This window comes from Dendrobium catenatum, unplaced genomic scaffold (assembly GCF_001605985.2).
Source record: "Dendrobium catenatum unplaced genomic scaffold, ASM160598v2 fragScaff_scaffold_51, whole genome shotgun sequence".
Lineage (NCBI taxonomy): Eukaryota > Viridiplantae > Streptophyta > Magnoliopsida > Asparagales > Orchidaceae > Dendrobium > Dendrobium catenatum.
The window spans coordinates 939,872-951,944 of NW_021318513.1; the positions used below are offsets into that span (position 1 = coordinate 939,872).

The 12,073-nt window shown below is 35.7% G+C and overlaps 1 protein-coding gene across 1 annotated transcript; it reads right to left on the reverse strand.

The window, feature by feature from the left end:
* Positions 1-7,469: 7,469 nt before the first annotated feature.
* Positions 7,470-11,771, reverse strand: LOC110101809 (putative disease resistance protein RGA3). The gene is made up of 4 exons (XM_020829871.2): positions 11,607-11,771; positions 11,385-11,513; positions 10,767-11,112; positions 7,470-10,678 (listed from the first exon to the last, which is right to left on the reverse strand). The coding sequence occupies exons 3-4, from the start codon at positions 11,085-11,087 to the stop codon at positions 7,595-7,597; spliced, it is 3,405 nt and encodes a 1,134-aa protein (XP_020685530.1). The 5' UTR covers positions 11,088-11,112; positions 11,385-11,513; positions 11,607-11,771; the 3' UTR covers positions 7,470-7,594.
* Between the last annotated feature and the right edge of the window lie 302 nt (positions 11,772-12,073).

The window sequence follows — 12,073 nt, forward strand, 5'->3', positions numbered from 1 at the left end:
GCTATAATATTTATATTTAATTTAAATTAATTTATAATGTCATAAATTTTTTGAAATTATATTATTAAATAAAATATATGATATTTAAATTAATTTAACATTTTATGTAAAAATAAAATATTTAAATATATTATTAATTGAACCGGCCGGTTCAACGGTCGGCCGGTCCGGTCCGATTTTCAAACAGTGGAAGAAATGACGTCCGATCGCAAAATGGACTACGCCGTTGTTACTGAGATATCAACAATATCATAAAGCACTACCAATTTGTATAATTTATATATTGAACAAATTCAACACATTAAACGAGGTGATTACACATATTTCAAGATGAAATGCACATGAATCGAGGAATTATGCAAAATGAAGCGATTTTGAAATAATTAACATGCTATCATCGCTTCAGATTAATGGTAATATTAATATTAATGAATATTTATTAATATTACTTTAATTCAAAAGAAAATCAAAGTCAAATGTAAACTCAAATCAAGCATTAAATTTACCTCGTATGCTTTGAATAAAATCTCTGCTAAATCCCTAAAAACCCGTTGAAATAAATCTGGGGCGTGGCTTGCCTTGTTTCGGATGCAACATCTCATCGCTGAAGTAAAAAGAAAAGAACCTTCTATACTTTGGAGATTCACTTGGTATCCAGAAAGCATATCTTGTTGCATTGCATCAACAACAGAAATAGTTTGGAATGCCATTTTTTGGTAAGTCTAGCTATTTTGGCAATCCTTTTGGTCTTGGTATGTCGTATCAGGGAAGTCCATTGGCAAGCTCTGTTCACCCAGCTTCTCCCCTTGGATCTAGTAGCCTTTTGAGGCATGGTGAGCTCAATATGCATCTCCCTTCTGGCATGAGAAACTTGGTGGGCGGTGTCATGGGTCCTTGGCTTTTAGATGGTGGTGACAACATCCATGATGGCTTTGCATCCTCATTTTTGGAGGAGTTTAAGAACAAGAAGACCAAGTGTTATGAGCTTTTTGATATTATTGGTCATGTAGTTGTGTTCAATGCTAACCAGTATGGGAGCTGATTCATACGACATAAACTTGAAAGATCTCCAGCTAAAGAGAAGGACATGATTTTTGATGAAATCATGCCCCATGCATTTTCTTTAAGGACTGATTTGTTTGGAAATTGTGGTCCATAAGTCTTTTGAACATGGATATTCTGCTCAGAGAAGTGAGCTGTCAGATCGGCTTAAAGGGCATGTATTGATTTTCAGTCTTCGGATGTATGACTGTTTATTTATTCAAATGGCAATAGAAGTTATTGCTTTGGATCAACAGTCTAAAATGGTTAAAGAGCTCGATGGTCATATAATGCGATGTGATCAAAATGGGAACCGATGATTGGAATATAAAGTTATTGGTGTGTCAAGCCTGGAGGAATTCACCATAAACTGTGCAGCAAGTTCCATGCTTATCAAACAAAGAACTCCAGTCTCAACTTCAGTTCCATTCATGTTCCTTTATGATATTCGGACATACAATAAATTATCAGAAACAAATTGGCCGAACTCTTTTGGTCCTATAACTGTAATGAATGGAGAATCACAATCTAACATTTTAGTATTCAGAAATGGTAGTTTATTACAAGCAGATGCAACAAATATTAAGAACAAAATTTTCGATCCAGGAGGTTTGATATCTCCCTCCCGACAACGCGCCTCGACGGAGTCGAGCCCTTTTTGACGCAAGAGGAGAATGATGCAGAGCATCTTAACTAAATTGCTCCTTAGGCATATATTAATTAGTTTGTTATGAGCTTCTTACAAGTATCTTCTAGATTGTTCTATTTAGCTTATATAAGCAAGTATTGTAGTAGGAAAAGGCATTGAATGAATATTATCCCTTTTATGAAGCTTTAAAGCTTGTGTTTCTCTTGTTCCCTGGATTGGGATTAAATCTTTCTTGTAGGTCGATTCTTCCGACGATCTAACCACATCAATTCTACTCAAGCTTGACTCATTATCTAGAGCCCAATTATAATGCTTGAACTTGGCTCATTTAGATGTAAGATTTTAGTAAATTTTAACTGCAATCTATAAATAATCATTCTCAAATTCAGCATAAGCGACATTAAAAGTAAGTTTTCAATTTTTACTTTAGAACATGTAGCAATTGTTTTTTTTAGCTTTGCATTCAACCATTTCAATCAAATTATAATGAAGTGTTTACAAATTTTGGCAGCATTTTTTTTTTTTTTTTACAAATTTTGCCAGCATATATTTTGACTTAGAGTCCATTTGGGTTGGCTACATTTTTTTATAAAGTAGTACAGTAGTTGTAAAATAGTTGTACATAAAGTAATATTTTTGAAAGTTGCTTTTCATGAAAATTCTTGAAAGCAATAAAAAAATAATATCTAAATAAAAAATTATGATTGTAGTCTAAAAAATAAAGTATAAAAATTATCAAAAATAAATCCTTAATTTGAAAAACAAGTAATAATCAATTCTTAATCAATCTGAAATAGTTGGATGCAAATTGCACACGTACGGTGCACTGCAAGCTATCTAAGAATTCCACAAGGCAAAAATAGTCATACACAGATGACATATTTAGTAAAAAATAAAAAAAATAAGTCTTTCAACTCAATTTGAAAAACAACGCATAAGCAATTCTAAATGTATCTATCACAAATAGTTGAACACAACAACAACATCAAGCCTTTATCCCACTCGTGGGGTGAGCTATATGAATCTTTTTTCTCCATTGTGTCTTATTAAGAGTCAAATTCTCATTTTAAATCTAATAAAGAAAGGTCATTTCTAATATTTTCTAGCTAAGTCTTTTTAGGTCTACCTCTACCTTTCTTAACATCAGTCAAATCTAATACTTCTACTTTCTTAACATAGCTAGCAGGAGGCCGCCATTTTATGTAACCAAATCATTTGAAGCAACTCTTTCTAATCTTATCTTCCATTAGAGCTACTCCAACATTTTCACGTATATGCTCCGCCGTTTTATGTGACCAAATAATTTGGATACAAAAAAAAAAAGAACATAACATTAATCAACATTATTTAGAAAATTATAAATTACAAAAGTTAAAGTCATTGCCATTTGAATTTCGGCTACACCACAAATAAAGCATAAAAGCATAGAGCATGCATGCTCCGTTGCAAAGGTGTAAATGCCAATATCTATCCTCCAAAAGCTCGAAAATTTGTAAGGTAAAAATATAAAAGTAGCCTTAGCATGTAACAAAGAAGTTTAAATCTTTACCCATTTAAGAATAAGTAAAGCATAACACTCATTACTAGCTCTTGCATTACACTTTGAATTTTAGTCACAAGCTACAATGAGTTTTTGGAAAGTTTGCAATCTATTATTTTTGCATAGATAGCATCCTGATCATCCCACACCCGATACTCTTACTCAAATTATTGTTTACAAAAAAAAAACCCCCCAAAAACATAATTTCCTCTTACACCTTGATCTTTGAAGGCTCGACAAGTTTGTTAACTAGTTGAGCCTGATTCAGTTCATAAGCCAGTTTGACACATTTACAACGCTACACAAAAGTATTAACAATATATTATGTAAAAAGCTGTTTCCTATACCCTAAAACCACCCTTCATCTTTATATAGACCATACATAAAAGATAACTAAAAATCAAATTTCAATTGATTTTGATGAATGAAGCATAACCTTCATGTGCAAATAAAGATTGGAAGTTACCAATAATGTATTATTCTTTTATGAAACCCTAAATTACAAGTAGAGTAAATCATAATGCATAATATTAAACCTAACTGATTAATGATTCTCACTCAACTTCAATAATGAAATGATGCATCCCCCGAATTTCATTCCATCCGTTTTTGCTATGTTGTTTCTCAACTAACCAAAGCTAAACTCCAGAACAAAAACAAAAATCAGATCCAAACAAAAGCAAGAGGATAAACTTCTTGAATATCTCGAAGCTTCATGGCTGAATGCTGAATGCTATTCATAATGAGACTAATGCTTCATTTGGGACGGTTTTTTAATTGCTTTCTAAATAAAATTTTCAGTATAAAAATTTCTTAAACAAAAAGATTTTATACTAAAAAGCTGTTTAAAAAATCAATAAGAAAGCGGTCCCAAATGAAGCCTAAATTATTATGATTAAATCATCGTTTAATACTGGATAATTATTTAAACATCAAATTGCCTTAGATTTTCTAGTTATTAAGCCCTTGTTCTTCATCTTGTTTGCTTTCTCATTGCTTGGATTTTTGAATGACAGTTGCATTGCAATAGTAATAATGGTAGTGGTGGTAGTCATCGTAATTTTGAAGAATACTGCCTCTAAGAGCTATTCTCAGCTACATATTACTTAATATATGAGAAGAAGGGTTCGTGTGGTCTCTATTAGATGGAAATGCTTGCGTTCGGCGATGTCATTCCGAGACGGAGTGTGGGGGCAAGACGATTGGTGGATGATGCCGTTCTGAGTGCAAAAATTTTAAATTTGTTATTGATAAATTCGGCACCGTTGTCTGTACAGAGGATGTGAATGTTATTTTTAAATTGGCGTTCTGCAAGACGTTGAAATTCAAGAAATTTATCGAAGACTTCGGATTTGCGAACTAGCGGATACACCCATGTATACTTAGAAAAGTCATCGATAAAAGAGACTTAATATATATAGCCTTTAGTAGAAGCCGTTTGAAAGGAGCCCCATACATCAGAGTGAACAAGATAAAGAGGTAAATTCGTTACAGAGTGAGAGATGTGGGTGGGTAGCCTATGGCTTTTGGCCATTTTGCAAGTGTTACAGAAATGATGTGTGGTCGAAGTTTTGATGTCACGGTGAGTGTGGGCAATGGTAGCTAAGGTGTGGCTGGACGGGTGACCCGGCCAGCCGGTGGTGCAAGAGTTCCAGGACATGCTGGATAGACAGTAGAGCGAGTTGCTGATTCTTGAGTTGCAAAGATCCGGTGGGTTGGAGCGGGTAGAGACCGTTAATACACGGACCCGTGAGAAGAAGACATTTGGTCTTTCGATCCTTAATGGCATAACCAGAGGGAGAAAAGATTATATCGCAATTGTTATCCGTAGTCAATTTGTGAACGGATAATAATTTGAAAGCTAAGTTTGGTACGAGATTTAATTGAGAGAGTTTTATACTACCTGCGGGTGTAGGAAGTATTCCTTTGCCCGTGGTGTGGATGGGGATGTGGTTCCTGTTACCGAGAGTTACTTGAGCGTTGTCGTGATAAGGTTGAGGATGTTGTAGATGAGTTAGGTCGGATGTCAGGTGTGACGATGCGCTGCTATCCAAGAACCACTCAGATGATGGTGCGGAGGTGCGAGATGTGAAGAGAGCTGGTGGTTGGTCAGTGTTGTACTGATCGTTGTGACGGTGCCAGCACTTGATCACCGAGTGTCCGAATTAGTCGCAGATTTGACAAGTGCTAGAAGGACGTGTGGATTTGCCTCTACAGGTGGATTGATGGGATGACCTGTTGTCTGTACGTCCCAAGTTGGGGTTGTTCCATCCGCGGCAACGTCCGCGAGTAGCGGTGAGTGTCGTGGAATGCCCGGAGATTTGGAGAGGCTGAAGATCTTTTGCGATTTCGTGGGCAAGATTTCACTCTTCGCTGCAAAGAAGAGTGTAGAGTTCATCGAGAGTAACTGGGCGCAGATTTGTGCGAATCGCTGTCTTGAACGCTTTGTAGGTGTTCGGTAGTCCGCTGAGAGTGTAGTGAATGACGTCTTCGGCGTCGAGCTGGGATCTTGCGGCGGAGAGAGCGTCTACTTTGGATTTGACGTCAAGAAGGTATTGGCTCATTGTTTTGTCTTTCATGGAGAGAAAGTGTAATTCGTTCTTCAATTGGCTAATTCTTGATCTGGTAGAGGATTGGAGATGGTGATCATGAATTGACCAAATCTCAGCGCAATGCTCTGCCAATAGGACGTACGGCAAGATTGTCGGTGATACGACTGAATATAGCGCAGCGACGATGTTTTGGTCGGTCAAGATCCATGTGGTGTAGGGCGATTGTGAAGTGGCTATTGGAGAATCTTGGGATGGACATTTTGAGGTGCAGGTCAAGAATCCTTCGTATCCGTTAGCACGGAAAAGCTTTAGAACTTGCAATCGCCAGAGTGCGTGGTTGTCTGCCGTGAGAGGTTGAGCAATGACGTGTTTGACATTGCTCATTAAGAATTTGAAAGATGATGGGATTTGAGGGGAGAAGAACTCATCTGTGGTGGCTGCCTGATAAGCGGAAGAGTGCACCGTAGAGCCGGTCATTAAAGCGGATCAAAAGAGGAGCTCTGATATCATGTAGATAGATAGAATGCCGTAGCAAGATGAGAGGCGGAGGAATAGAGAAGAGACAGAGAAATAAATGGATTCTATTATTAACGTTCTTTGTACATAGAGTGGGTATATATAGAGCTGATACGATAGAGCCATGAATCAAGAAGGTACATATAAAGAAAGTACATTTTAAGATCCTATCTAAGCCGTCCACGTGTACATGGCTAACACCAACAGCCCTTAATCTCATTATTATTATTATTATTATTATTATATTATTCTTCCTGCTATGAGAGATCATCAACGTGATAGAAGTGAAGAAGTCATTATCTTAGGATGGCTTGATTCACTGTAGTCTTTTACGTATATATAGCAATTTTAATACTGTTTGGATACTTATCTCAGGCTTTAATATTTGTTAGCTCAAATATGATTTTAATAATAATTATTATTAACAAAATTAATATATATTAACAAATCGAAACAAACTAAACAAATCATAATTAATCATATTTATTATACATTACTATCTCAAGTAATTATTTATTAATAGATTATTCAAGTAATGAAATACAAATCCTTATTAAAAAAAAAAACTAATCCAAATTAGATTAATTATATATCATTATCTCAATTAAGTACCAATTACTAAAGTATTAATTAACGACAGACACCTATTAATTAAAATGAAATCATAAAAATATCAATTAATTTAAGTTACTATTTTTAAAATTAAATGATACAATAACTTTTTCATAAGCATTAAATCATAATAATAATTTTTTTTTAATTCTAATTTTCATTAATTAATATAAAAATTAAAAAGATAATGAGGCTTAGAAGATCAATAACTAAATGTAAAATGAAAAATATCAAATAAATAGTTGTATATATATATAGATAGATTTGAACTTTTTTATATTAATATTTATATTTTTTTATTCAATAATTTAAATAATACTTAATGGATTGCACCAATTTTTATTAAAATCTATAAATTTAATTATGCTTAATAATTAAGTCAATAAATTCAAAGTGGATTAACTTGTGCAGCTAAGAACAACAATCTAGCAGATTAAAATTCAAAGAGCTGATGTTGCAATTTCAAACTCAAAAGTATAAAATCAAAATTAAATAATAAATATTTCATTTGGAGAAATAAAAAAGAAATTAAAAAGAACTATTTAACGAAATATTTTATAAAAAAAAGACATATTTATATATAAAGGGACCATCAAGTCATACATAAATAAAATTAAGTCCATCAAATTATACAAACTGGTTAATGCTGATATTGCATTCTACACATTCCATATATAAGATTGCTTAATCGATATGAGGAATGTGAGCAATCTTGTGCCAATCGGAGCCTCCATCCTTACGATAGCGCTCCTTTAACTCTGGATGACAACTCCGAAGTGTTAGTCTTTTCAAAGAGGGAGGAAGGTTCGGCAATTCACGAAGGTTAGGAGCATCAATATATAGGTTCTGAAGTGAAGATAAGCTTTCCAAGTAGGAAGGGAGAGACCGTAAGGATTCGAGATCTGAAAATCGCAGCTCATAAAGAGAAGAACTAACTTTCAGAAACCACTGCTCCGCCTCATTTGGAAATGAAACCACCTCATCATTATACTCAATACTCAGCGTTTTTAAGGAGGCGATATTTCTAAATGGCTCCATTAGCAACACGGATGGATCACTTATGCTAAGATAGCTGAGCATGAGATGGCAATTATTACTGGTCTCCGCTTCTGGATAATTTCTCAAGTCTCTTGGTGCTGCAAATCTTGCTATTTCATCAGCCAGAGGAAGAGATGTAATATTTGGACAATGAAGGACCTCTAATGTCTCAAGAGGAATAGAATTTGAAATGCTACAAAAATTCAAAGTCTTCCACCCCGTATATCGTATCTGCAAGCTCTTCAGCTTAGAAGGAAAAGAGGGCAACTCTTTCAACTTCCGGCAGTCATCTATCTTCAGTTCAATTAAGCAAGGAAACAAACATCCATCTTCAGCAGCTACTCCTGCCTCAAACCAATCCTCTAATGCATCCAAGTAGCTAATATGTAACACCTCTAGCAATGGAAAGGCATCGTATTTTTCATTCCCATTAAATTTACTTTCGAGCCATTTTACTTTCATATTGAAACAAAGTTTTAGAGATTTGAGAAAGCGAAGTTTCCCGAAAGGAGGTAGAGTTTCCCAATCCCTGCAAAATGTCAATTCGATTTTCTCTAGATTGGAGATCGGATTGACATTGTTCATCCATATTGGGGATCTTGTACCTATGTAATTATTTATGCTCAGATTCCTTAGACATTCTGGTGACTGAAGGTTGTCGAAAACGTATTCATGTAAAACATCATAATAATTCTCATCTAAATCATAAGAATCATCAGAATCATCAAAATCGATATTGTCCGTTGAATAAGTGTTACACCAACATAAGGTCAAATCTGTGAGCCTCCTCTTGGCACATAATTTGGCACTACAAGCCTCCTCAACGTTCTTCACATTTTCAAGGTAATTGATTCCTAATTTGCAAAGATCATTCATATTCTCCAGCTCCCCAATTCTATAACCACTCACATCTCTAAGATCAAACATATCCAGTTCTTGAAGTGAGTTTAACTTCCCAATCCCACGTATCGATGAAATATAATTCTTAGGCAATTCCACATACCGCAAATTAGAAAGATTATTAATGTCACTTGGTACAAAGTCATCACCTTTATATAGGTTGACCCATATTGACCCATCATAGATTATGTATTGCAAGTGATACAGATTACTGAGAGATCTTGGCAGCATAGTTAAATGATCAGCTTCAATCTTTAAATATCGAAGATGCATCAAATTTCCAATCTCCTCAGGTATTATTTTCAAGTCTTCTAGAGCCCATATGTATAATAAGCGTAGGCTTCTCCATGCTTTGAATATTTCAATAAGTGCATTGAAAAGATCCTGATTAGAAGCATAATGGAACAAGAAAAGAGAATGCAAATGTTCAAAGTGCCCAATCTTTTTTATGATGTTTGGATATGTAGTTTTGACAAACAAGTGTCGAAGAGTCTTAGGAATTATAGAAGGAAACTTTGTACCATCTTCAACTCTTAAACATTCATGTATAGAAACTGATTGTGCCAATTCATGTATTAAATCATGCATCTTGTAGTATCGTCCAAACTTGTCAAAGAAATTTTTTTTAACCAAAACATCAAAATACCTTCCTCCGATATCCTCCATAATCTCTCCTTGAATATGAGACTGTTGAATAAAATCCAATGCAATCCAATGTCGGACTAAAGCATCTTTATCAAATTCATAATCTTGTGGGAATATAGAACAAAATGTGAAGCAACTTTTTAGACATTCTGGGAGGTGTACATAGCTCAATCTTAAGATGGGCATGATAATATTGTCACCCGATTTAATAATTTCAAGAACAGAATCTAAAACTCTTCTCCAATGCTCTTCATCCAACTTAGACATTAGAATACCGCCTATGACCTTTGCTGCTAATGGATACCCTGAAAGCTTTTTAGCTATCTCTGCAGTAATTAATTTTAATTTTCTCTTATCATCAAGATTGTCTACAGCAAATGCATGGGTGTTGAGGAGCTCCAAACATTCTTCGTCCTCTAAGCCTTCTAATCTCAATGCTTCAGTCTTTTCTAGAATCACTTCTTCAAACATCAATGCAACTGAGTCCGTCCGAGTTGTTACCAGAATCTTACTACCAAAATCCCCGTAAGCTAGAGGGGCGAGCACAATCCCCCATTTACTTTTATCCCGTTTCTCCTCCTCTTCCCAAACGTCATCAAGGACCAATAAGAACCTTTTGGACTTCACCTTATTCTTGAGACTCTTTTGAAGTGCATCAAGTGTGTCATCCAAACGAGGCCTCTCCTTCTTAAGAGTTGATAACATATCTGCAATGACTTTTTTCACATCAAAGTTGTTGGAAACGCAAACCCACAGTTTAAGATCAAATTCCTTTGTCATTTCATCTTCATAGACATGCTGCAAGAGAGTTGTTTTCCCCATACCACCATGGCCCACTATAGATAGAAGAGAAATGTTTCTGAACCTACTTGTCCGAGGCTTATTTGATGGTTTCCTCAACCACTGCTTAACAGACTCCATATCCTTGCTCCGCCCGATGAGATCATTTGTAGTAGGCAGGCATCCCGTTTCACGTGCTTCGGACAACTGACGCTGCTGCTCCTGCTGCCCCTGCTTTGCGATATCTAGAAGAGGAAGAAAATTACTAAACCCAGCTGAAACGTTATGTAGTTTCTGCACAACCTCCTCCAGCCCCTTCAATCTGGGATCAATCTTGAGAGCACGTTCGCCAGCTATGCGTAAACCGTCAACCAGAAAGCTCACGTTGGAAAATGCCGTTCTTTCCTGATAAAATTAGCGAGAAATAAATTATCAAATAAATATATTTATTTGCAACCAGTATCAAATAGGCAGCTGATGATAGAGAACGCACCTCTGTTTCCTCCATGTTTTTGGTCAGCTGTTGTTTATGCTTCATGTACTCAAACTCATCGAGCACATCATTGACCTCATCAAGAGCATCTCGCAGCTCCCATATCCATTTGTTGATAGGGTGGTTCTGATCGCTAATTTGTGCTTGGTTAGCGGCAAAGACGACAGCTTGGATCTTGGGGTGGTTTTTTCGCAGGCTTTCCAGCTCCTTATTCATGCCCGTCTGCCATCCGACTTGCTTTTCCAGGTAATCAGAGCACCCGTTGATGATCTTGCTCATGAATGGACCAACAAACCATCCCTTCACCTCTATGGCACCCATGATCGAGGTAGAGAGAGCAGAACAACTGAACAATAGGAGAAACAGAGATTGATTGGAAGAGATGAAGATTAGATAGCATCGACATAGTGACTGAGGCAGTACATTGTTCAGTACAGAGCTTAAATTGTTTAAACCTCAACACATACGTCTACCAAGCCAAAAAAAAAAGTAGAATCATGCATAATTAAAAAAAATTACTCAAGGAAAAAAATAGCAGGAATACTAAAATTTGTCCAATAAACTCTACCGCTAGAATTCGTTTAGAAAACATAGCAGTGATGGGAATGTAGAATATACCTGAAATTTTAGCTGAGAAGCACCGCTGTCCTGCTCGAAAAACCAAAAGAAATAACGAAGCACGAGTAAGTAAATAAAGTTCTATGCCCCCTCTGTTGCTAACGTAGTTCCGCCGCTGTCTTTGCTTGCCTAAAAGAACGAAAAAAAAAATCTGAAACTGCGGGCTTGTATGCGAAAAATGGAAAAGAGACAAGATCAATGGAAAATAAATCTGAAACTCACCGGAGAAGCTGAAGAGAGACACGACGCCGGCGACGGAAACTGCGACTGTGGACGACCTTGGGAAGGCTAACGTCCGGGCACCGCACAGAGACCGGGAGAAGAACTTCCTGCGGGCTACGACACACGAAGAAGAGCGGCTGTGAGCGTGAATGCTTTATTACAAGCAATTAGGGCAAAAAGGGGGCAAGATAAGAGTATGAGGGGGGCAAATGACTTAAATGACCATTTCTTATAATATATAAACTAAGAAAAATTAATGTTTTTTTATGTGATGATGATGAATAATTTGATACTAATTTAGTATATAATATAATTTAATATATTTTAAAAAATGTTAAACATTTTAAATGAGTTAAATCTGAGATTGATTTTATTTTTAATATATTAATTATTAATATCAATATTATAATTTAGTTCAAATTTTTCTCTTGACTCAGAAGAAAACTTGTAAAATAATTTTTTTTTTT

Bases quoted from the DNA above. Each gene is read 5' to 3' on its own strand.
- LOC110101809 (XM_020829871.2), bottom strand. From the start codon at position 11,087: ATGGGTGCCATAGAGGTGAAGGGATGGTTTGTTGGTCCATTCATGAGC. The intron at 10,679-10,766 runs GTGCGTTCTCTA...TAATTTTATCAG, and splicing joins AAAACATGGAGGAAACAGAG to GAAAGAACGGCATTTTCCAA.